Source organism: Thunnus thynnus, chromosome 11, assembly GCF_963924715.1.
Source record: "Thunnus thynnus chromosome 11, fThuThy2.1, whole genome shotgun sequence".
NCBI classification, from domain to species: Eukaryota; Metazoa; Chordata; class Actinopteri; order Scombriformes; family Scombridae; genus Thunnus; species Thunnus thynnus.
Window position 1 is genome coordinate 24896160 of NC_089527.1, and position 26813 is coordinate 24922972.

A 26813-nucleotide genomic window follows, 5' to 3' on the forward strand; every position below is an offset into this window, starting at 1 on the left:
GCAAAGCTGTGTTGATTAATTGTTCCAGGCAGTGGACGAAAATGCCACTGGCCACGTGTACAATATATTGTATTGAACTGATTTAGCACAAAACTAATTGGGTAAGGTGAAATCACAGTAATACAGACATATGGCATGCGTATCTGGCCTCAATGGAAGTTGGGGAAATTGCACTCCAAAAAAGAAGCAGATGAAAGAACGTAAGTTTAAGAGGGGACATCAAGCCCCAAGTTGTTTGTTGTCTTTGGAGGACAGAATACTGTGTAAAGCCAATACCAAGAATATAACACATATTCACTGAGTTATTGTTCATGTTGAGTTATGACCTGTTTTAAAGATCATAAGAAGATGGAGAACATTCCGTGGATATATCTAGCATCTGTTGCCCAGGATAGGTCACATGTGACTTTGTTGATATAGATGTTCGACCTTCATGTGGATAGGGAATACAGGTGCAAAGCATCTAAGACGGCATTAAATAAAGTTAAATAAATTAAATAAAATTAGACATTAAAGATCAAATCAAGCATAGTTGTTACTCAGAAACCAATTTATTTGATGGTTTAGGAAGAATTTAATGTTTCCAGAAACTGCCATTTTACAGACTGAAAATCAGGTGTTGTAAGGGTTCATAAACCAAGCCAAAATTATGGCTTTACTGGATAGATATTGTACTGTGCCCACAGAGTTAACAATGCACATTGGTCACTGAACAATGCAAGTTGTCACTGACTGACAACTTGCATTGTTCCAAAGTATGCTGTGGTCATTTTTTAATATGATAAATTGTGCAGTAGCTCTGCAGTGCACACTTAGAAGTCTCTTCTTCCTGTATTTCACACTGATACAGTAGCCTTCATCAATCAGCTTTACAGTGCTGTACGGAGTAGTTTTATAGGCTAATACCAAGCAGCATCCCTGTACTTAAGGATGGGAGGACAATTAGAAAAAGTATAGTAAAGTCTGCTGTATTCTGTTGGTCTCACAGTGAGTCAACTTAATAATGTGGTCGGCGGTGGGCGCTACAAGAAGGAACATAACCTGCTTGGTCTCAGGGCTCTGCGGATTTATCAGGAGTTAATGTTAAGCATTGATTTTCTGTTTCATTTGACTGTGGGGGAAGTCACTGGGGACTCCATAGCCTTTCAGCTGCTGCAGTGCTCCAAATGAAAAGAGAGGATATGTGGATTGCAGCCTATTGTATGTTATTACAGTATAGTGGCCATATGTCCCTTATAACCATGGCTGGGGAAGTTGCCTATTAGATCAGGAACCTGAAACCACATGGGGCAGGGCTGCTACCATGGAGACAACTACGTCAATATCAACAACACAGTGGGTCAGCAATGGAACAATGACAGCAATATGTTAAATGAAGCTCACATAACCATTATATATGAATTCTTTGCCTTGACTAAGTGCACTCTGCAAATAGAACCAATTTGTTGTCCTTTGAATACATCAACAATGTATTACATATTATGTCTGCTCCAGAGCAGACTTTGCTTTTGACGGCCTCAAACCAATTCCATAACAACAGGGTTGAGCAGGCATGGCGCTCCCCCTCACATAATGAAACAGCAAAGATTAACTTCTGCTGGGGGAGTTAATTAGCTTTAATACCTCCAGCAGTACCTTTAAATTATCTCCAATTGCTGCAACAAAATGGAACTTTAAATTACCCTGTGCTAAAGAACAACCATAGATTCTTTCTTTTAAAAATAGGATTTTTTTTCCAGCCATCCCAGTCCATTAATTGTTAAAAATGTACATTTACACCACTTGGCAAATTGTTGAATAAATATTTTACTGTGCATACAACTAAATTAAGAGATCCTGATTAGGATTCTCCATGTGAAGCACTACGCCAGAGTATCAGAATTTCAGATGTCTGCTGAGGCCAGTAATTTATGTCCATAACATGTTGAAAGCAGTCTCATCATGTCATAAATTCACACTGTCTGCTTCTCATGCTCCTCCTAATTAGCCATTACTGTCTGAACGTACAGTACTATTCCCACATTCTGCTCAGATAGACAGAGGGAAACTGTCAGGGTCATAATAAAGGGCAACTGTGACCGTGACTGTGACTGTGTATGCATGTGTAGTTGAGTGTTTATGATGGTGCGTGCCTGTGTGTGTGTGTGTGTGTGTGTGCATTTGTGTTTTTATTACTTAAGTCCCTTTTCACAAGGATGCCTTTTTTGTTTAGTGTTTGGAAGGAGATCATAATGGTTGGAAACAAATGATTGTGACAGAGTTCATTGAAATTGCACCGGCTTCGATGGATGGCAAGATGTGAAATGAAAAAGCAAAGACAGCAGAAGTCTGTGAGAAACACAATGAAGGGAGACAGGAAGCAGGGTGGGAGAGTAAGAGAGAGAGAGAGAAGGAGAGAGAGAGAGAGAAACTGAAGGAGACAGACGTAGAAAATCACTTAGGCATGGATGAATGCGGCTGGTACAGATGGCAGCTTGAGCGGAAAAGCCTTGAAATTTGAAACAGCAGCTTCAGAGCTTTTCTTCCTCAGAGGTGGAGGCACGAAGCTTGTGGAGAGCACATTCTTTTTACTGGGGTATTTCCTTAAGGAAACACCTGCTTTCATCATCTTTTTTGCTGATTCTTGGGATTCCTTTCTCTGCCTTCTGAAGTGTGGCCTGTTCTAGACATTAACTGTGTGTGATTGTTAATATTTTATAGCACATACCTTTTGCATTACTATACTCCACTACCTATCATTTATGAGGCAGTCCAGTGATTTATTGTTGTACTACCATAAACTTGAAAGAGAGAAACAGATTAAAAAAAGGTCACTTTTACTCCCACATGTGGGTTAAAGGCCCAGAGGAATGGCAGTTAGAGAGTCTTTAGCTTCCAGTGTGACATATTTTCCTGAGATCCTCGAGATTTGATTGGATTTCTCAAAAGTGGGCTAGGCTTAGCAAGTATGTACAGTAAGTATTCTCAACTGTAGAGAAATACACAGCTGTGGGACAGTTTGCTTCCTCCCACACCTGCCTATTTTAGCCAACTAATATCCAAACACACATCACTTACTATGATACTGCTTTGCTAGCTACTATGACCCACAACGTAATGGTTAAGTGTGGGCAGGCATGATTGCCCCAAATCACATTTGATTGGATACATTCATGTGTATGCCACTGATTGCAGGATGAGTCATCAAAACTATTGTTATGTTTTACAGGAAGAGAAAAGAGAGGGATTTTGATATATAAATACTCCATAAATGTTTTGTTTGACATATATTTGGCATGAAAGATAGCAGAATAATGAACACAGGGACACAGGATTAGAAGTTAGTATTGTAAAAAAAAAAAAAAAAAAAAATCCTACTGGGTCTGGGTCTCCAAAAACACTTGATCCTACACTTCAACTCAATTGCATTGTAGGAAGATAAACCTTATGATTTTGAAAAGCTCCCTCTGGAGCCACAAAAAACATTGAACAGCTGTTTTGGAAGGTTGAGCAGTATTGACTCTGACATATTAACTGATAGTGATGTGCAAAATTGGTGACGTGCCACTTTAAGAAAAACAGTTTGCTGTGGTGCAACCACTGTCTCTGTAGCAATGAATTGTGTGAGCATTGCTCGCCGATGCATCTAAATGGATTGATTACTGCAGCCTACTTATACTGTGCACTTTACTGTATGTGTTTCAAATGACTATCATATACTTAATTCATCTTGATACTGATGTTTGGAGGGGCTTTCATTCACAGCACAGGATGAGACAAATCTCAGAGGGGGAAATCATTACACTGGATTTATTAAATTTGTCGTGATGTTGGAGTCATTGCAGCAGTCACAAAAGTGAAAATAAATCAAGTCAAAAGAGAAAGCAAGCGTTTGGAAATTACAAGGCTGCCAAAGTGCCTATTCATGATGAGTCTCTTGGAGTAGTTTTCCCCTAAACCCCCTTGTGTTTTAAATAGTGCAGTGGATACCAGTGAATATACAGTATGTAGATTTTACACTCTAGCCCAAATGGTTTTCTTTCATTTTTAGTCAAAGGGTTTTACTAGTATCTAGGCAAGATGGCAGAAGTGCAAATGTAACATGGATACGAGAGCAATTTTTTTGTGCATTTTGCCTTTTTGTTTGCTTTGCAGCCAAGGTGGATCACAGCTGTGGTTTTGTTTATGCAGACCAGCCAGTGCAGCTCAATTTTGGTATTAATTTCAGCACGAAAATAGGCAAGCATTTCCACTGGGTCAGAGCACTTCACTGCAAAGATGACAAGTATGACACAGTCTATTTGGGAGAGTCACACACAGAGTCATTTGACCAAAATCACATGAATCTTTTATTTTTGTTGAATTTTGCAACTTGCCCTTTGATTTGCAAGTTCACATTTAAATGCACATCAAAACACTAATTTACAGTACTGTGTCCTTGCAACATGTTACATTAATGGTTGATCTACAACCAGAATGTATGAGGGCGTTTCCTTTAAGTTGATTACTATAAGTCCATATCTGCAGTCTTTAATTTGAATTTGAAGTCCTGCTAAACTTTACACGATTTAAACTGGATGGATACTTGAATTAAAACCTTGGATATAACATCTACCTGTAAAATATTAAGTACACAAACTACTGCACTTTTCAGCATAACCTCCAAGCTGAATCCACACAGGATTCAGGTTTATGCATAGCAAATCATTACAAGTGTAGGAGTGAATAAATGAAACCTTATCAATAAATTCATCTGCCCAGATATCATTCTCATGATAAAAAAAACAGTGTGTGGAATTTTAGTGTTTCTTTTATTTCTTCTTCTTCTTCTTTAATTTTAGAATAGACATAATCTGACCTTGAACATACCTGAGTGCTATATATTAATTTTTAGGGGGCTGCCTTGGAACTCTAGCCATCCCAGAAAAGAGCAGTTTTTTCTTTGATGAAGGTGCCTTGGACTCTCCTTCCTGCCCCTTAAAAAGTTGACTCCTGCTTTTAAAGGTGCAGTGTGTAGAATTTAGTGGCATCTAGCGGAGCGGACTTGGCAGAAATTTAATACAATATTCAATTCAATATTCATAAATATGTTTTAATCAGTGTATAATCCCATGAAAATAAGAATCGTGTTTTCATTACCTTAGAATGAGCTCTACATATCTACAAAGGGAGCAGGTCCCCTTCCACGGAGGCCGCCATGTTGTACTGCCATGTTTCTACAGTAGCCCAGAATGGACGAACCAGACACTGGCTTTAGAGGGGGCCTTTCATGTTTTTCTTAAGTTTCGCAGCCAAGGTAGGTTCTCCTACACGCTTAGAAGGGAAGGGTGAGGGCATTCAGTTGGTTGCAATTTGCAACCTCACCGCTAGATGCCACTAAATCCTCCAGACTGGTCTTTAAAAGGAATATGTGGAGCTGACTTGATTGACCATTATTAAAGCCTACCCTACCATTTGCGGGTTAAGTATTAATCTATTTAACGATGTATTCACCCTGCTCTAGCCCTTTTTTGTGTATTTTGTGCTGCACCATGACTGAGCTTGTGCCTCTGCTCACTAAAATTGCAAAAAAATGTATTTGTCACACCCTCAACTGCCCTGAGTTTGAACATGCATTTGTGCCCATTGACACGAAAATTGAGCCAAAATTGTCTCTGGCAGGTGTCTACTGATTTGACATTGTCATTAAGGTGCTGTTCACCTTAGACAGGATGACAAATTAAACATCAACACACGTACACATTGGTGTAGACGGTTTGACGACCACAGAAATAATCGATTAGGCAGGGGTGTTATGACATCACTGGTTGCTAGGGTAACTGAGTCCCAGAGCAGACGGTGGTATATTATATGTGAAGCAGGAAGAGAGGTTGCTAGACTGTGTGTGTGTGTGTGTGTGTGTGTGTGTGTGTGTGTGTGTGTGTGTGTGTGTGTGTGGCCATAAGAAGTGACAGCGATGTGACATTGGCAACTCATTAGATAACACTGTCAATCGAATGGCTTTCTTGTAAATTCATGTTCTGCACCGTTTATTGCCCTCTAATTCCACTCAGTGAGTCATCAAAAGATAAAGGCAGGCGCATACACATTATAGCTATGTTTTAGGTGTTATTTACTGGCACTAAATACAAAATGTACCCTGTGGGTATACAAACAGGGAAAACACTCAGAGTGAATAATGATGTGCAAAAAGGACATTACTAGCTCAATAAAAACATGAGAAAAGAGAAAGAAAGGCACTCAGAAATCTGTGTTTTAACCATCTGTCTTCACAGAGCAATTATTTTACCATGGTGGGCAGCTTACCTGTTTGTGGCCTTTCTGGGTGTCATTTATATGCAGCATCAGTGAATAGGAACATTAAAAGATGACTAACTGCATGTGTCTTTCTCCTTTATCAGTAAAGCATAGAGTATACAAGACGAATGCACATGTCATGGTAATGCCTCATATTATGCACTGTTGTTCTTAAAGATCCCCTCCAGACATGTATTAAGACATACAGAAATACTCTGCTTCAAACAATAAAGTGTGTTTGATATGGTAAAGTATCACTTCAAATCCATGGCATCTACTCCTCCCTCATTAAAAATTCCAAAATATGCAAATATATTTCCTTTTAGAAGTTTATCTGCTGGACACAAGATGTCTCATACTTCACTGTCAAGTCCATTATCAGTGTTTGTGCACTGGAGGCTTCAAGTTTCCACATCACACTTGTGTAAGTTGAATATTGGACCAGGATTGCGTTACAACTAGGTGTGTGTTACAAATCGTACTCATAGACCCTAACCTCTAAAAATCTGATTTTTGGTGATCACAGAGAAAATTTCCACTTTCAGCAGATGAATGTGAAAACAGCCTTCTAGTGTCAAACTCTGCACATACGTCTTTCTGCACAGTGAAGATCAAACATCCAACTGTAGGAACAAGAAAAATATATATACTTTTGAGTGAAGGAGGACTTTAAGCTCTATTTAAGATAGTAATAAAAATGCTCTCTGCATTCTTAGGATGAACTGGATGACATTTCACCCTTCAGTAACATTGTTACTATTGCATTATTAAAGAAACATTTGGCTCAGTTACTATAAGTAAGTTATTAAGAGCAAAAGGTTACAAAAAGCAGGTTTGAGTATTGACAGTGTAGGCCTTGTTTGCTTTTGAATTTTTCTGAACACAACCTTTCTTTAATCCCTAAGAAGGAGGTGAGTGGTTTTCCAGACTTTCGGACTGGCCTTTTCACCTTTCCCAGTGGGGGTGACAGAATGGAGGCTAGCTAGACCTGAGAGACCATGGCTGACAAGATAACTAAATTAACAACTGGACATGGAAACACTTAAATGACCCTTGGGTCACTGAATCTGTTGAACGCAAGTCAAGAGAACGCCACATTAACATGGTCAGAGACTCACTCTGGGTTCGCTTATCTGTGTTCATTCTTGAGTCACTTGACATTGGTATATTCCCTGTTTTAGCCAAGTCTGAATTAATGTGAATTAAGTTGTCTAATCATTATGTGAGCTAGATAATGTTGATCAGCAAATGTTTTCCTAAAGAATGGTCTAACTTTGATACCTGTACGATAAGCAATGGATGGGTTACTAAAATCCAGAGGTAAAACCATCTATTAGCTGTGGATAGCTAAATCTTACAACACTGAAATATGCATGAAATACTGTATAAATCATGCACTCTAAAGTATATTGTCTCAGGACAATTGTATTAGCATGTTAGTATATTGTGTGTAAAACTACAATTTTTCTTTTAATTTTCATTGCATAATCAACTGAGGGTTGTCTAATTTTGTTAATCTTTTAGCAGTATCAGAAATCATCTTAACAGTTAAAGTAGTCAGGAATGTCATGTTGAATTTAGACTGAAACAAGAGGTATTGATATACACTTGTTTTACATAATCTCTATACAATGTTATGTTTGAAATCACAATTATTTGGACCATAGTGTTTGAAGTATGTGATTTTTGCACGTAAAACTCAAAAGGTAATTCACTAGAATCAGGAAATATGAGCCGCCATTTTAGTCACAAAGGACAAGCTGCCATCTTAGCCACATAACATTTTTCCACTGAGAACAAAAGAAATAATATTCATCAGGGGTTTTGGTGGGAAGAGTCTTGCCCGCGCCCAAAACCTTAGGAACTGATAAAAAGAAGCCTTAGGGGACTTCCCCATTATGCTGGCCCTCACTGAGCAGGCAGACTGGCTTGCTCCTCGCTGGTGACTCAGCACTGCAACAACCCCAGTCCTGCTGAGATGGTCTCATCTCTGCACTGAAACTCTTAAGCAAAGCAGGCATGACCCACGGGTTTCTGTGATTATGAATTGATGTCGAATCAAAATTATCTCTTAGAGAAGTTGATCCTCCCCCTAGCATCCCTCTGTACTTTTATAACTGCAAATCACTTACTTACTAGTATTTCCATCACTATTGTCAACTCAGTGACCCATTCATCCCACCATTTAAATCTCTTTTATTCATTTGCTTGATTATTTTCTTCATTATGTATTCTTTAGACATTTAGCTATTAATAAATCTCTTCATTTTATCAGCAAGAAGTTGTCTGTTTATGTTCTTTGAAGCAGGAGACAGAGGTCAATGTATCGAAAAGAACTCAAATTTCAGATATAAGACAATTAGTTTAATAATATTTGTTCCTCCTAAGGGAGGTGGTGCCTCCATCATAATGATTGAAAGGTTTAATTTCTAAAGGTAGGCTTAATCCAACAACGGAAAAGTGAAATGAGTGGTGTATTAGAAGACATTTCTCCCTCTAAGCCTGCACACTTCCAAGGGTAGTTTAGAATAGGTGATGTTTTTCTAATGAGCTTCACCATTAGCCAGCATGCTCACTCAGTAAGTTCCCCTGTGGCCTTCTTCACTGGCAGCTCGCTGATTGAAGTGGGATAGCAACATCTTGAGGTGTGTGTACATGTGGGTGTGTAGCCCATGTGGTTGTTTATTAGAGTGAGTGATTTACATATAAGATTTCCCTGTGAGCCTGGAGGGAACGTTGTCAGGCAGATTAAGTCTACTTTAAAATCAGCCATCGCACACATCTACTGTATGTATGCAAAAGAGTCTCCCGAATTACAGTTTAACTGAGTAAAAAGTCAGGATGGTGTGACGCACTTCAGTAAAGCCATACTATTTTTACTTAACAGCAATCAAACACTGCTCGGATGTGGAAAAAAAATGTCTCTGTCTTTGTAGGTCAGTGCCAGTGTGGACAGTGTTCTTGCCACCCACCTGGGGATAGTCGGGTTCATGGCAAAAACTGTGAGTGTGACGACCGTCAGTGCGAGGACATCGGTGGAGAGGTCTGTGGAGGTGAGAGCGCACACACACACACACGCAACATATCTTTGTGCCCATTAAGGGAAGTGCAAGTTGCGTAAAGAACAGAGGGAATGAACAGAACATGGAAATAAACAGATGGAAAGTCTATGTTTTAACATTGCTTTTCAAGCTGTATAGAGTAGACAAGTGGGAGGTGTTACTGCAGGCGTAAAGTACTTTCAGAAGTTTTCCTTTCAGAACTGAATATTTTTTGCATAGACAATGGGCCTCATGCAAGAACCACTTGTACGAACAGATTTGTTTTAAGTAGAATGCAAAAGTGATTTAAGACAACTCATTCACCATTTTTTTTGTGCTTAGAATTTTCTCAGGTAAAAATGAAATTCACAGGTGCTCCAGACCTGTGGTACGAGTCATGTGCAGATTGTTTCTCCAAAAGGGGAAAAATAATCCTATATAGATATAAAAGGCTCATTCTAAGCTAACGAAAACACGATCCTTATTTTCAGGAGATTATACACTAATCAAAGCATAGTTATGAACATTATATTACATTTCTACCAAGTCCGTTCCACTAAATTCTACACACTGCACTTTTAGCTTTGTGTCAAACCATTATTCTGTTTGTTTCTGTCAGAGTACAGTGCTGCTCTGATGACATGTTGTTGGCAGCTGTTCTGATGTTTTCTAATTGTTTCGGGTACCACTGCTGAGACTCCCGATGACACATGTTTCTATGTTGACGAACATTGGCATAAGCAAATTTATCAAATTTACATATTTACAATGAGGAAAACACTTTCAGAAATGGCAAATACACCTAGTTCATTACTCCCTTGCAGACACAACATATTTATATCTACTGATCTATACGATTTACACACATTTTGTACAGCATGTGCACACACTCACCCATTTTGAAATTATGCAAGGAGCAGATGCTGAATTTGAAGATCAATACAGTGTGATCCGATCTGCTCTCTTTGATATCCACAGGCACAACCCTCTAAACCCTTGAGCTGAATTTGAGAGAAATTGCTCCAAGCCTTTGAAGCCTCTGTTTGAGGTCTTGGGAAGCGGGTGCTCTTAATTTGAGCCATTTAGGCACAACCACTGTAATGGAGAGATCGCACTAAAACATTAGAGGCCAAATTGAAATTGATATTTCAAGTTGTAGCTGCTGCTGCTGTCAGAGAGAGACAGAGAGAAGAGAGGAATTCAGATGAAAGAAATCTGCAATTACCAGTTGCTCCTAAAGAAAAGCAGAAAATAATATGAGGAAGGTTATATTCTTTTCCAGCAAAACCAATGGTTGTGAGTTAAAAATAGACAAAATGTGTTACTTATTTAGCCATATATGATTCACAATATAAGGGCTTTCATGGGAAACATTCCCTTATTTGATTGAACACTCAAACAAAAAAGCACCTAAGCCTTTTCTGTTTGTCATAGTATTGTTTATCAGAAAAACTATTAGGTTATTACTAAAAATATTTCTCATTAAACAATGAGATATTATACTCCTCAGCCTGTATCTAATTATTAATACATTAGGAGGCAATAAACACCTTCAGGGGAAATGAAAAGGAGATGAGGTGACATAATATGATAATTCAAAGACACACAAAATATATGCTAGGCACCACAACTGGTAGAGAAAGAGAGGGAGAGAGAGAGCAGCAGGTCAGCAGCAGCGGTTCAGAGCAGAGCAGGGGGAGATGGTGTTAATATGGATGCATCCAAACACACACTTAAATGTCTTTTATAAGACGTAGTTTAAACTGGTGGGATTTTACAGTACATGGATGGTCGAGTTCAAATTGTTTAATGAACACACACTACTCAAAACTTCCCCTTGACACAGTGTACAATAATACAATAGTGTGTTCATTAATAGTCCAGTTGCCCAATTTTTGTTTATAAGAATTGGTTTATGTATACACCTGGTCTTCAGGGGTTGGTTGCACCAGTTTATAAGTTCAAGCTTAGCCTAGCTAAAATGTAAGCATTTACTAAGTTACTTAATTAAAACTGGATGCACCCCACAAACTAGTTATTACGTAGAGATTAGTTGTTACTAAATATTTACACCTACTGTCAGGTGTAACCGTTGCATAAGCTAGCTGAATGAACCAACTGACAAAGCTAACGTTAGCTTGCTAATGTATGCCCTGTTTAGAGTAAATGAGGTAATATGGAATATGGTCAACATATCTGACCTGATATTTTACATTACATTCATAGTATACCTTAAATTACAAAACGTCACGCCAGTAACATTAGCCTAAATGGCAAAATAATCACTGGTTAGCTTAGCATAATTGGATATTTACCTCTCACTGTGAATTGCATGACTAATACTAATTCTAAAACACACATATTTCTCCAGGTATGTAGATATAGATAATACAAAGTAATAACTACATTACAAAGGACTGGCAGTTAAGTTTATTCTATTTTTGGTCCTTAACACTGTTATATTTGGAAGTTATGCTACAGTTTATGATGCTACAGTGACTTCCTGTTTACATAGTTGGTTGTTTCACATTACTTAAATATTAACTAGATAAGACATTTCTTAAGTTTTAACGTTGAAACCTGATTTAGTAAATCACTAGTCTGAAACTATTAGGCTAAGTAGTTACTAAGAACTTAAGAAAGACAAACTTAGTGAAGGATTTACTATTAGCTGGAGTAACTCAGTCCTGAGGTGGTGAATTTTTTCGGCAAAACTAACTGTGTGACGTTAGTATAATCAACCTCTGTTAACATGCCTCCTATAAATTGCGTGATCCTCCCTTCAATACAAATGCATATGCAATGAGGAGAGAGTCTCCAGCCCGGTGTGTATTTGATAAATACACCATTTTGGGGCAGAATGTGTCATATTTGCTGTAAAACAGGTGCAGAGGTAAATCTGGTCTACGGTATGTTCTAGATACATAAGCAGGTTTGATGTCTCCTTTTTTTTGCCTTTGCTACACTTACAGCACTGCAAAAGTGATACAACATGACACACGGACAGGTTTCCAGCTCTCAAGGTGTGAACAAACGGAGAGCAGATTTTCCCTTACCTCTCTTATAAAAGAGAAGAGCTTTTCCTCCAGACATGCATCAAGCATGGAAGGCTCTTTGTTAAACTCCTGTCTCACTCTGAAACCATTTTGGACACATGTAAATGCTTCAAACTGTTTTTTTTTCCCAAAGTTGACAGCTATACAGATGTGTGTGTGTGTGCAAATTCTTTGCTCTAAGAGATGCTTTTTAATGTTGATTTGGTAGGCTGTGCTATTCTGTGTCAGTGGTGCATTGCACCATCTGAGGGTAAATGTCTCCTTTAATGGGGGATGCAGTATTTATGTGAATGGATTACTGGGACTCATTGTGTGCTGGACCATCCAGAGACAATTCTTAAGGCTTCTGGGGAGAGAGCCTGTCTGAGCACCAAACACAGTTACACACGCAAACAAACACACACATACATGCTGTCAGGCTGTTTACGTGTGTATACTCAGAGGCCTGTGGAAGTTATTAGGTGTTTTGAGAAGCTGTGAGTGGATCAAACAAAAAGTAGCTTCATGGGTAGGGGATGGGAAGAAATTTCCCAAACAGCCCAAAAGCTCCTGGGTTTTTGGGCCTCAATGCAGACAACAGAGAGGGGAAATGTAAAAAGGCAAATAATAAATGACAAACTTAAATTAAATCCTTCAGTATTAACCATCTATAACCGTCTATACTGATGACTGACCACTATGCCTAGCTGGCACTGACGAGTAAATGGGTGCTGTTGGTGCCGCCCAATTCACAGGCTGGATTCTTTGAAGGATGTGGGTCTAGGCTGACACTGGCCCTCTTCCCCAAATGAGACAGTCCAACCTCCCAGAGGCTCCTAGAGACTATAACTAATGTTGTGTTTTGGCACTGTTCATTTTCTCTTTACATCATTCATTTCCAAGTTTACTACCAGTGGGAAACTCTCACTTGAAAAGTTGGGAAGGATTGCCTGAGTCCTTCCTCAAATAATTGTTCAGTGCACAGGGATTGGAGTTGAGATGCTGAAGGCTGGGATTCACAGCTTGTATCCTTAGAAAGCTCAATTTTCAACATTTAAAATGGGAGAAGCCTTGACAGCCTGTTATGACGTATGTGGTTTAGAAATGCATAATTTTAACTGTAAAAGTCTTGAGCTGGGAGACACTGCAAAAGTCTCAATCTTATCAAGTATGTTTTGTCACTAATTGAGTTCTTAAAGTTGTATTTTCTTGTGAAGTGAAATATCTGCTAGTGTATTGAACACATTTCAACTTGTATTTTCCAAAATAAAATTCAACTTTTCTTAGTCCTTGTGCAACAGTCTTGCTGTTTCTTGTTATAAAATGCAGACGCTAATTTCTAGTAAATTCTTGAAACTGGTTAATTTGTTTTGGGAACTTGAAATGTTCAAGACTTGATAATATGAAGATTTTTGCACCGCAGTAACAGCATATGCATAAAGGGGAGCTTAGATCCTTCCCTCACCCTCACCAGGTTGTCTTCCTCAGATTACTCCCTCAGCTCCATCCTTTCTCTCTAGTAATGAACTCTTAACCTTTGACAGACTCCTCTGCATACAGTAAAGATCTTTGCTGGGTTAAATACCATATTCACCACCACCCCGTCCCTTCGAGGTCCATCTCTAAAAGCTCTAGCACAATGCATGCTCTGTGAAAGGCAGGTGCAGACTAATTGAATAAGGGCTAGGTTCGCGTTCCTCCAAAGCAATTAACTGCTCTCCCAGGCTGGCTGATTGAGGCAGCCATGCATGGTCTGCCATGGCTGCCACTCCACTCCAACTGTGAGACAGACACTAACTAACTTTCATTTATAACCTCCCACTTCCACCACACACATCCCCCACCTCTACCTCTGACTGATAGAAACTCTGACAGCATCACGAAGCAACGTGTGATAGAGATCAAGAGAGAGAGGACAGACAATATTGATGCCTTTTCTATAGCTGGAGAACAATTGATGGCTTTTAAGTTTATATAATTATATATTTATATAGCAAGTACAGGTGGTGTAACATCAACAACAAATTTCCTCATTATTCATTAGTATCAAACTAAAGGGTTTAAAAAGCATTGATGCATCTTGATCATCAACATAAAGCTGCATCTATCTGACAAAAAAATCTGATTAGTTGTTGTTAAGTTATATTTGCAATATTTGGGTCTTGGGCTGAATGTGTAACTTTAAAGGGAACATATGCTTTTTGAGATTTTCTGTTATTTATATACTGTTATGATGTTGGATATCTATGCTAAACATGGTCAAAGTTCCAAAACTTGAGGTTAACTTATGTAGAAATGCTCCCTGCAAGTCAAAAGCCCAGGCTTCAACCTGCTCTTAATGCTTCGTTTGTGATGTTTTTTTCTTCCTTACCAACGAGCTGACATCAGCTTGTCGCGCATGCTTATAAACGGCTGTCTGTTCATGTTTGCTGCAACGTTTTTTTTCATGTGTTGTCCACTCTTATATTTTGGATCGTATTCTGGCTCAAACATGTACGGATGTATTTGAGAAGTTGACATTTCAAGTAAAAAACAAGAAAAAGTAGTGAAATCCTACATGATTTCACATACTACAGGAAGTCAGCCATGACGCAGCTAACCAATCAGAACAGAGTAGGCTCATTGGGAGCAGGGCCTTAAAGAGACAGGAGCTAAAACAGCCTGTTTCAGACAAAGGCTGAACCGAGGGGCTGTGTAAAGGGTCAGTATATGATAAATAAGTTTTTTAAACTGTAAATCATGCAAAGATATTCCCCCGATTTAAAATATAGACCTGGAAATGTGCATGATATCTCCCCTTTAAGAGGCGTAAAATCTCAGATGAAAGAATCAAAATTGAAACGAACAGCTGTTTGATTGAATCAATACACCCTGGCATCAAACAATTTCCTGCAGCACAGTATGGATTTACAATGATGGAAAATGATGGACAAAATGCTCCGCTCATTATCACCTTTTCAACCTGGCATCTGTAACCAGATGTGAACATAAAGGAATCAATCAATGATGCAACTGCATCGACACCATGTGATTTATACTGAAGTGAGCGCGTTGTGAGTGATCTAAAGGTCCTGTTGGAGATGAAGGAGGGCCTAAGTGAATGTGTGTGTGTGTGTGTGTGTGTGTGTGTGTGTGTGTGTGTGTGTGTGTGTGTGTGTGTGTGTGTGTGTTTGTGTCAGTGTTTGTCTGCCATTGCCTTTCTTTGTTTTTCATCTCTCTCTGAAGCACTGGAGATTTATTAAGGACAGGACAAGACCAGTGATGACAGTTCCTTTCATGTCCCCAGGGAAAATACAATAAGCCTGCTGCGTCTCTCTCGTCTTTCTGTGTGTCTGTCTCCTTGTACTGCCTATTAGTGTCATGGTTCAATGTCTGCTCTGTCAGCTTTCTGTGTTTATGTGCTTTATTGCTATCTTTTTCCTCTCCACTGCCATCTCTTGACTTTTCACTCTATTTGTGGAGGCTTTTTTTTATTTCTTTTTACCTTCTATTTGTGCTATTTTCTCATGGCCATGCTCCATATTCTGTCTCTTTTAAATGAAGGCCCTTCTGCCCTACACCGCCAGGTCACGGTTACTGTTCATGTGGACGTTGCATCTGCGAGGAGGGCTGGTTCGGGAAGCTGTGCCAGTTCCCCAGGTCTTGTGACATGAGTGACGCCCAGAGCAAGGAGCTTTGTGAGACATCTGATGGAGTCATGTGCAGTGGAAAAGGTGAGGATTCTTTTTAAATCAATGCTTTAGAAATGTTTTGTTAAAAAAGTCACTCTTTGGCTAACACACACTTACATATACAGTATACACACAGAAAATACATGAATATTATTTCAAAGAACCTAGATTGGACACATGTGGACACATTTACCAATAGTTTAACCTTTGAAACCTCCAATCCAGGTTTTATTATGAAATAGAAACAGCATATAAAACTAATATAAAACTACAGGTTTCAAAATCATCCATCCAAATGTCATAAGTGAATTGTGACACTCAGAACATGTTAAAGCAGAAAGGTCACTCTTTGAAAAGATGTTGATCCTTCAGATCCATTGAGACAAATCAGCTTGAACCGAGATCAGAGGCTACTGCTTTCAGAATCAGATTCGTCATGATGTTTCAGACATTTGTTAGAGAAAGGTAAAAGAAAGAAAACAGCAGTATAGAAATCAATCAACAAGACACTATTGTTACAGAAGCTCAGAAATTTTTAAGCATTTTTTTATGTTTTTATTTAAATGGTCTCTTGAGAAGTTAAATTTCTCCTTATGATTTTTATATCATTTCTCTGTAGCGTGTCATGAGTTGGCTTCTCTCTGAGGATCACAGAAAATTAGCAATCTCTAAACAATAAAACCCTAATTTAATTCATCTCTTTCAGCATCTTGACAAACTCTGCACCACAAATTTTGTCTCATTTTCATGCTGGAATATTGCTAAAAATGTTTGTAACTACATACTGACATCTGCTTTCACTGTTATGTCAAGAGCACCTTAAGCTATATACATGTAATTTTTTTTACTGAACAAGCATGTGTTTTGTTTACCAAGGTAATGTTACTCCAGTAGGAATCATCAAGTTCTTTCTGATAAACTAGGTTCATACTGCTTCTTTTCTGTAGGTAAGAAGTTCTCTTCATACTTGTCAAACAGGTCTCAGGTATTACTTGAGTTAGTATCTTAACTTTTTCTCCTTTACATTAATGAACAGCTGAATATTCATGTTCAAAAAGCATTTGACAACATAATCTCAACTCAAGGTCTACTTACTCGCTTGTTCTGGAGCTTTTGACTATATCACACAGTCCTCATTGGCAGAGAAATTAACATGAAGATCCACAAAACTCATTTTTTTGTCTTGATGCTACACTTATATACACTAATTTATGAAATAGCTCAATCAAAATCTCTGTATAGCAGGATTAGGCCTTATCTTAGTCTGTCTCTGATACGCAGTCATACTTTCTGCTATCTTAATGTTAAAGTGCCAAGTAATTTAACTGATTGCAATGATTTACAACAGATACAAGATTCATGTCACATTTCCACCCTGAAGCCACAATTGTGTTGTTATTGCACAGACTAATGATTGAAGTAACAATCTGGACAAGATTTACATACTTTTAGCTTCTTTCATGTTGTAATCTTTATCCAGATATATGTATACACAGTTCAAAATCTTTTCTTCACACAAAATCCAGATATCCTCCACCTTTTCAGAGCATAAGCCTCAGAAAACTCTTATCAGAAAACTGTATGATATTCAAGTAAAGCAATACAAACTCAGATAGCTCCCTGTAGCGAAATGATTATTAAATATAACCGATTAGCTGATCGACAGAAAAGTCAACAAAAGACTAATATAACCACTTAACCATGTACTGTAAGTCATGTACCATGCAGAAAGAACACAAAATCACTGGTTTCAACGTCTCACATGTGAGGATTTGCTGCTGCTTTGTGTTTCATATCACTGTTAATTGAATATCTTTTTGATTCATTGATTAATAAAGAAGATAATCATTGGGTTATCCAATAATAAGAATTAATTGATAGTTGCAGCCCTAGCTGACTGTCAGCTGTAACCTATACATTTATAATGAAGTACTGCACATTGTTACTAGATTGTATGTATCATTAGGTGTCAAATGACACCACACAACAGGATTCCCTCTTTGTTGTGTAGCAGTGAATCCCCAGAAACCCCCTGTCCCTGCCCTGCAGAGCCGAGCACGATGTGTCATTCTTTATGCTCCACTATCTTCAGACACCAGAGCCAATATGTATAAACGCTGCATTAGCACAAAAATCATGCATACACCGTTTCAAACACATATATTGGAATGTAGACACTTCAGACCAGATACACATGTTTTTCTATAGCCAGAAAACCATGATAAGGTGATGAATCTTATATTTTATATTCATATTTTCATAATATTACATTTTATCCTCACTTATGAAGTACTTTGTAAATTCTGTTTCAATATGAGCGCTATAAATTAATCAATCATCTTCCTGACATTTAATAATGATGACTGAGATATCATCAATGATGATGGTTTACAGGTGCATGTGATGAATTAAAGGTACAGACGATATAAATAGCCACAGGTGTGAGGTCTTCTTTTTTTTTATTGTCAGGTTTAACAAGTAGTGGATCAGACAGAATAATTGATTAAGGGCATGTCTTCATCCATTTATGGCTAACTGTGGGAGTAGAAATGAGACGCTTGCATGTGAGCCCACTTGATTGAGATTTATAGAGCAGAACTATGCACACAGCTTAATAAATCTGTCGAAAACAATGCATATTTCTGTATTTGTGCGTACACACAGTTTTAGTCATGAATCTACAGAGTTTTATGCATCAGGCCCCTCAGCCCCTCTCTTTGTCTCACCTCTCTCATCTGTTTCACTTTTTCCCCTGCGCCTCACTCCATCTGTCTCCCTCTGTCTGCCTCCACCTTTCGTAGTGGGTTCCTGTAACCCAGTGTATTTTTATAGAAAACCGGAGAGATTGAAAACATAGTTGCTGGACCTCTGGTTGTGAGCTTTAGAAAAAATGAAGCAGACAGAGGTAGATTTGTTTCCTTCTCACCAGACTGCCTCTATACCAATCCTTAACACCTTATTATCCTGCCCTTGAAAGAGAGAGAAGAATAAGACTCTGGCGGGGAAGAGAAGAAATTTAAAGCGTGAGTGGATTGGTTTCCCGGTGGCAAGTTTCCCTCAGGGAAGATTTCCATCCACTCTGGCCAACACTATTAATCTTCTGTGTAAAATAAATATTTTACAGGAAATGATACAAATAGCATTTATTGAAAAAACACAAGCAGCAAGGGGTATGTGAAAATATATAATGTCAAAATGTTGCTCAGCTTATATGAGAAAAATGTGATGTTAATTAATAGTATGTGTGTTTGTGTGTGTGTGTTGCAGGTTCCTGTCACTGTGGCCAGTGTATCTGCTCTCCCCAAGACTGGTGGGTGTCTGGAGAGTACTGTGAGTGTGATGACCGAGAGTGTGACAAACATGACAGCCTCATCTGCACAGGTACAGTAGGGCAGGACTCCTGCACGCTGTTGTATCTGTAGGTTTTTCAATGAAACCTCACATACACCCACATAAACGCAAACATTTCCCTTACATAGCCACTTATCCACAGGAGCTGTCTTCACCCCACTGATAATGGAAATCCCAGAACATGTTTATAATTATTTTTGCCCCGGGGCTTGTCAAAATCTGGACAGCTGTTCAGAGGTGTTTCTCATCATGACTTCATGACTCCAAATGTCAGCCTTAATGTCATTCAAACGAGCGTCTGCAGTTCCAGATGCAGTCAAACGTTGCTTAAAAACTGTGGAAAAGAGAAGAAAACAAAGAAAATATATGGCAAAGTCTATTAAATGGTCCTGATTACCATATTACTGACTGCAGTATATATGTGAAAATTACCATATGTATGAGTATTATTATAATGTAATGGTCTTTTACATTAAAAGGCATTTCCAGAATGTGGAATATGCAGATAAAAAAGGACAGCTTTTCTTCACCTGGTAGCAGTGATGCACCCAAAAATGTAAATGACACAAAAAATTGTCTGGCCACTAAGTTTGCCAATAAATCACCCTGCATCCGGAGATTTCATGGACCCTTCAAAGCTGTAGATTCTCATTACACTACAAGTGATGAGTGATGTGGAAAATTTAGCGTGTTAGGAATGCTTGCTGGTTAATTTCATACACTGAATATGAAGATTTCAGCGACCATGTCAGAAAAGAGACAAAAAAATGTCTGAGTTAAGTGTAAAAACAAATAAATTACAGCATTTAGGCACCATGCAACATATATAATTGTGCTTATGCATGTTCATGAATTTGTAGAAGTTGCTCTACAGGTTCCAGTGTTTTCTACTACTGTACCATCACTTGAAATGTTTATGAATCAGGAATACCATAACATAATTGTCACTTGATTTGAGTGAATTCCCATTTAAACCAAGTATTGTTTCTATAAATACTGAAATTTACACACAGGAGAACATGAACAATTGAACACAGAGCCTCTCTTTGCATTTTTCTTAAATTCAGTAAAGTCCCAAGAAAACACCAAAACCAACAATGATCCTACAAATCATTCAACGGGATCAACATCCTATAAACAAATATTGTCTGTGTGGCCAAAGCCTGATATATGTTATTCACTTGAGCCATAGAGCTTCAATGTTGTCCAAAAACTGTTAAAAACATATCAATGAGCCACACTGTAGAACTGGATGTCATGTTCCTTCATTACAATTAACACGGGCACTAGTTTATTTTGAGTTCACTGTCCTGGTGCCATAAATATTTGCTTGAACATCAAACGTGTATTAATCCACAGCTGAAAATAATCTCCAACAAATGCACTATTTACTCCTGTTTCAGTAACATTTGCTAAAAGCTACAGGATGTCTGACAAAGGTTCATGACCAAAACATTGTCTCCCTAATAAACTCAGCACTGACAGTGTGCAGAGATTATTTTTCTTTCATGATTAAATTTCTTTACACACCTCTCTACCAGGTGTGCATTATACTATATAACACTAAAAACTAGGAAATGACTAAGCCTTTTCAAATCATAAAACTATGGACGTAGTGTATAAAACACATACCATATACGGTATTCGCAACATCCCTGGTTGGATTTGTCATCTGTTCTAAAAGATGTAAATCTTCAGTAGGGAGAAAAGGGCTTAGGGATGAGTTCCACAAACATGGCAGGGAAGCTGGAAAATATTGAGATGGAAGACATTGTTGGTTCTGGTCTTTTCAAAAGGACTTATATGGCAATAAGAAGAATATAAAATAACAAGAGGAAGGTCTGTCCAGTCTGCACCGTGAATTCAGAAGATCAACAAGCAGCTCAGCCATTTCTGTGTGAAATCATGTGTTGACTCCTTCAGCTCAGTCCTTCCCTACTTACTCATCTCTAATGCTGCCTGATTTTCACCTTACTTTCATTGTTTTATCCTCATCACCTCCATCACCACCTTTTCCCTCCTCTGCCACAGCAATGTTTTGCTGTAGATACGTCTATTGAGCTGTATTACAGAAGGACAGTGAGACTCATGCTCCACCTCATACCTAAATTTTAAGAGTCCTATATGATGATGATGGTGTTGCTGATCTTGCTTCGCTATCAGTAGGACAAACACATGTCAGCAGATTTTTTTTTCCAAGTCGAGGCAACCAAAACTACTTAGTTCAGGTTAGAGAAAGATTGTTGGAGATGGGACATGACTTCCAGTCTTGAGTACTGAAGTCAAATGCTTTTCCACCCCGCACTCCCTGCAATCAATGAGTTGTTGCCTCATTTCAGTATCACTCAAGGAAAATCAAACAGATTTTGAGACACTGTATGTCAGTGTGGTAAAATGTAGTAGATATTTAAAGTATAAAGGCTTTTCATTCTTAATCAAACCAGAGTTTTTGCCAACTGCTGTGTGGGTAATAGCAGTGGAAAACCACAAAATGTCCTGAGGAGTGTAGTCAGCTTCCACCCCCCCACCAGACAGCTGCACCCAGGGAAGCAGGGTGTGAAAAGAGGAACCTTGTTAAAGGTCAGGCATGATGGCACAGCTCTTTTAATTCACAGCTTTTCTTCTCACATCTTCTCACAGGGAATGGGTTGTGCAATTGCGGCAACTGTGAGTGCTGGGACGGCTGGACGGGGAACGCTTGTGAAATCTGGGTGGGAACAGAGTACTGAGGGCAACAGGACACTGGTGTTAGAGACAGAGGCCTGGCTGCCCGGAGCGACCAGGAGTACCACCGATTGGTCACAACCAGGCTGGTAAAACACCACAGCCTGAAAATCACAGGAGGAGGAGAGAAAAAGAGAAGCCAAAACTAAACATGGACGTAATTCTGCATATCTCTAACAACGTTCATTCTTTTATTGTACTGGTTACAAATGATCTTTATAAAACTGGGTTTTGTAGGTGAAAAATAATGATCTGTTTAAAACATAGTACAATGTAAACGTTCATATGTTTCCAAAACAGCTATATGTATTTTTTTTTTTCATAACGTAGGAATGCTTACATATTGCAGAGGGCTACACATAATAGGATGCAGGTACATGATAAATCCAAATGTTGGAAGAGGAAGAACATGTATTATTAAGGTGACATTTTTGGAATACGTGGGATACTGCGGGGGATAATGTAGGTCTGTTTTGAACTGAATGTAGAATGCTGTTGTTGTTCCCAAATAGGACTGAAAGTTCACTTGAAAGCTAGCAGCAGACATACTGTTTGAGGTTTTTATTTCTTTTTAATAATAAAACATTAAATGTGCCGCATGACACAACATTTTGCATGGAAAACAATGCGAAGACCTTAATCATACATGGTTACAAATTTGTTATAACATGACATAACTCCAGTGGGCATACTTGCAATGGTATACAGTATATATATTTTTTGAAAATAAATCATTTCAATAGTGCCTATTCTTCTCCACCAGAAATCAAACCAAACAATCTGCCATAAAACCCATACTGTACTATAGGTACATGATGGACATTTCTCACTCAACTCATACTAGTGATAAGGTTAAATTGTAAGTGGAGGAAACAAAGAGAGGGCATACATAGTTCAATTGTGGCATGCTGGATGTCCATGTCACTTCAAAAGGTGGCATCAGGGGATGAGAGCTGCATTGACACAAGAGCTCAGTCACCACTTGAAAAGAGGACCGATAAGAAGTCACAAAGAAAATTTAATGTAAATTCTACTTTGGCCTTTTTCATGCTTAAACTAGCCAACCCCTCTGTTTTTCTTTGTCCTATCAAAATGACAGGTGCAATAATATACTGCACACTATATTGCATTAAGTATGTTACTGACATTACAGTACACCTTTATATAAATATTTTATTCAATATGTTGTATATGTGTATACAACAAACACAAACTGTATAGTGTAGACAAACTCGTTGCATATATGTATGTAAAATTAGCGGTACATACCAACAGTTCTTGATAGACATAGCCTACTACATGCAGTTCATCAATGCCATCCTCTCCCCATGCAACAGATGGGACAACGTACAAAAAGAAGAGGTTGAGAACAGAAGCACAGGTAACAAAGAAACTAAGTTTGGTAGAATATTCTTGTAACGCATCTGAAGAGGTGGGGAAGGGTGGGGGGGGGGGGGCAAAAGCAAAGAAGTGACAGCTGTCGGGATCAGGAGACGACATCACACACGACCCGTATACAAGAGAAATGAGGAGACAAACAAACAAACAACCAAAAAAAAAACCAAACAAACGGTGGTTACAGAGATCCAAACAGAGATGTACATTTACACACCGGTCATTTACAAAAATAAAGTCAGCCTCGGAGGAGCCAGTTAACTGGACTGCAGGGCTGGAGCAGCAGCCAGCCCAGCATGTAGAGTTTGTAAGAGTGGAGGGTGATTGGCTGTAATGGGGACAGAACATCAGCCCCAAATACAACAACAGTGGTTTCCAGCTCCTGTGTGTATAGTACGCCATTTTTGTTATAGCATAAACAGCTTTGTACAGAGAAAATATTGAAGGCTAACTAATGTGCTTCGATAATGGTCATGTGTAATCCCAATAAACTCAGAAAATTATATTCACCAAATCAATTTCTTAATATAGTTGCAGTTTTAGCAGCATACAGCAGCAACAATCTACTTAATAGTCTAAATCTTATCTAACAAAACTATTAGGAAAAATCATTAAAGCAAGACAAACGCTATAAACTGATTGATCAGATCAGATAGAACTTTGATAAACTGCTAACAGTCATGATGAAAATGCAAACAGAAAGTGCAGTGGGTTACCTTCAGAGTAGCTGTGAGTGTGCCGTAGCCTACAACATGCCCATTCAACTCCCAAACCAAGCTTCAGTGTTCTTCAGCTTACACAGAGTGAAGAACTTTTCCTATACACCTTTTTCTTCATAGAAAATACATGCATGTGATTAATTCAAGGTATACGAACTTCTCCAAAATGACATCAAGTCAAGACCTTTGGGGGGGTCACGCAAAGGTCTGAGCAGGGTTGATTCTTTCAGACAGAACAAATGCTATCACAGTGAAAGCTTCGATGGATTTAATCAGAGAGAAAATCAGATTTGTTTTCTTTTCTTTTTTTCTTTTTTTTCTTTTGAAGAATCAGTTCTTCTGGGATGAAAAAAGACTTTGGTCATTTCAGAATGAATAGATCTGAGTGTGATTTTTCGATGGATTATGCTACGTGTCCTCTACATGGATGTATCGGGTGGGTGAGGCACCTTTGGCCCAGTGGGGACTGGGAACCTGTTTTTGCATGCCGGGAATCAAGGTCCAAACAGGCACGTGATAGGCCAAGATGATCAGTACTGGACTCTGCATGCTGAGCTAGGAGACAAATCCTCTCATAATAATAATCATAATAATAATAATAATAATAGTAATAATAATCATAATAATAATAATAATGATAATAATAATAATAATAATAATAATATCTAGTCATTTAAAAAGTTATGATTTTTAATAGTCATTTTCCCTAAGTTTTATACAGTGAAAATGTTACAATATAAGCCATCTCTTGTATAACTGCTGCAAGAAGAGAGAACACAATATTAACCTTGCCCATGCTTTAGTTTGCTGAACCAAATAGGGATGCAGCCAGTATAAATGTCGCCTACTGGTTTTCAGCCATGTTGTTTTCTGGCTTTAAGTAGACGCTGCCATAAAATGGCTGCCAGTGCTGCAGTTATAGACCATCTGGGTCAAAGCCACAAGCCTTGCCTCGTAGTCCAAAGAAGTCAGCGAGTAAGGGACAAAGGCCTACAAGGCCTAGAGATATTCCTAGAGCCCATGCTCTGAAATAAGATTAAAGAAAAATAGACTTCAGGTTTCTATTTACCAGAGAAGGCGGACTGAACCGCTGGTGGGACTTAGATAGTGATATGTATACACCATTCCTTACAGCGCTTTCCCACCCACACGCACATCTGTTTATAAATGTGTGTGTGTGTGTGTTTGTATGTGTGTAGGGAGCTCCTCGCATTGATTGCAGTGGCGGTAATTAGCACTTCATCAACTGTGATTGCAGGAGCTATCTGCCAGCCTCCAGTGTGTTTTTATCGGCCGTAAAAAGCAACATCTCTGATTTTCCCCACAAACTTTGTGTGTGTGTCTGTATGTGTGTGTGTGCATGTCGTAGGCAAGATGAAAATTTGAATTTTTTTTATATATATATATATATGTTTGTTTTTGCCACATCTGTGTGAATGTGTTTCTTAGAAAATCACACAACTCCCTTGCAAAATGTTTTTATCTTTTCTAGGTTACTTGACAAAGAGAAAAGTGTGTGACTAGAGATAGAAAGAGAGGGAGAGGGGAACATACTCGTAAAAAATAGAGGACGACAGTCCAAATATTTACTCTATCTATACAGTCTCTATCCCAGAACATAGCTGGTGAACTGTGGTATAGAAAATAGATCTGAAGGTACACAGACTCATTCTGCAACAGGGCATTATAGAGGGGGAGGGGGGGTTTCTTGGATGAACCGTCAGCAAGCAAAGTACCACGAGTGTGGTGGTTGTGAAACACGTGTTATTCACATGAATTCTCACAGTTTCAGAGGAATCTAAAGGCATTCCATGATCAGAGGTCCTCTTCCCTCCTGTGCTGGAGAAACTCAGCCGCCTCAGAATCCATCCACCCATGTTGAGACCGCTGGAGAAAGGGAGGACAAGGCGGAGAAAGAAGAGGACGAGCAAGAGAAGAAAGGGAGGGAGGTTTGCCTGGATCTGATCCACAGAAGAAAGAGGGTCGGGAGTCTTGTGGGGAAAAGCCCTGCCTCCGTCACGTTCCCCCCCCTTCCACACACACACACACACACACTGGGCACTGGTCAGGTGTGGCTATGTGGTGGGCTTGTCGGGCTTGCTGACGGGTTTACCTCCGTTCATCACTGCTGGCTCACTTGTGCTTTTACTGGGAGGTACTGCCGCCTTGGGTACTGTCTCTCCAACATCATGCAACGATGGCTCTCTGTACATGGCAACTGCAGGAGCAGAAAACAAGAAAATAAAGCAGAGAGACAAGTATAAAAAAAATGTTAGCAAGAGCTTCTTTCCTGTACGTTTGACTTCACCTGTCTGAAAGTAATCATGCAGCATCTTTCCCCTTAACAATACTTGATGTTGCTTCCTTTATTCAAAAGTTCATATACAGACAAAATCCCTCAAAACCTCCACTGAAGATATCCTGCAATTTACAGATGGAAAAAAAGCTGATACATTTTTCAGCCACAGTCTTCATACTACCATCTTTCTTTTCCTGTCAGGGCTGATTGTAAATCTAAGCACGGGGTTTTTGACAAACAGCGAAAAGTGTTTCATTATCCCTCACTTTACAGCCACTACACTACAGCTGTATTACTGTCTT

The 26813-nt window shown here is 38.8% G+C and overlaps 2 protein-coding genes across 6 annotated transcripts in view; one reads left to right on the forward strand and one right to left on the reverse strand.

Moving 5' to 3' along the window:
* The window catches only part of itgbl1 (integrin, beta-like 1), a 46780-nt gene extending 23936 nt beyond the window's left edge, over positions 1-22844 (forward strand). For both annotated transcript variants that reach the window (XM_067604061.1, XM_067604062.1), the window contains 4 exons: positions 9213-9329; positions 15919-16065; positions 19291-19404; positions 22015-22844. In XM_067604061.1, coding sequence (XP_067460162.1) covers positions 9213-9329; positions 15919-16065; positions 19291-19404; positions 22015-22103 — 467 coding nt within the window. In that variant the 3' untranslated portion in view covers positions 22104-22844. The remainder of the gene's footprint in view (positions 1-9212; positions 9330-15918; positions 16066-19290; positions 19405-22014) is intronic.
* A 1771-nt stretch (positions 22845-24615) lies between these two features.
* The window catches only part of fgf14 (fibroblast growth factor 14), a 133423-nt gene continuing 131225 nt past the window's right edge, over positions 24616-26813 (reverse strand). For all 4 annotated transcript variants that reach the window (XM_067604067.1, XM_067604063.1, XM_067604065.1 and 1 more), the window contains exon 5: positions 24616-26430. In XM_067604067.1, the coding sequence (XP_067460168.1) occupies positions 26288-26430 (143 nt within the window). In that variant the 3' untranslated portion in view covers positions 24616-26287. The remainder of the gene's footprint in view (positions 26431-26813) is intronic.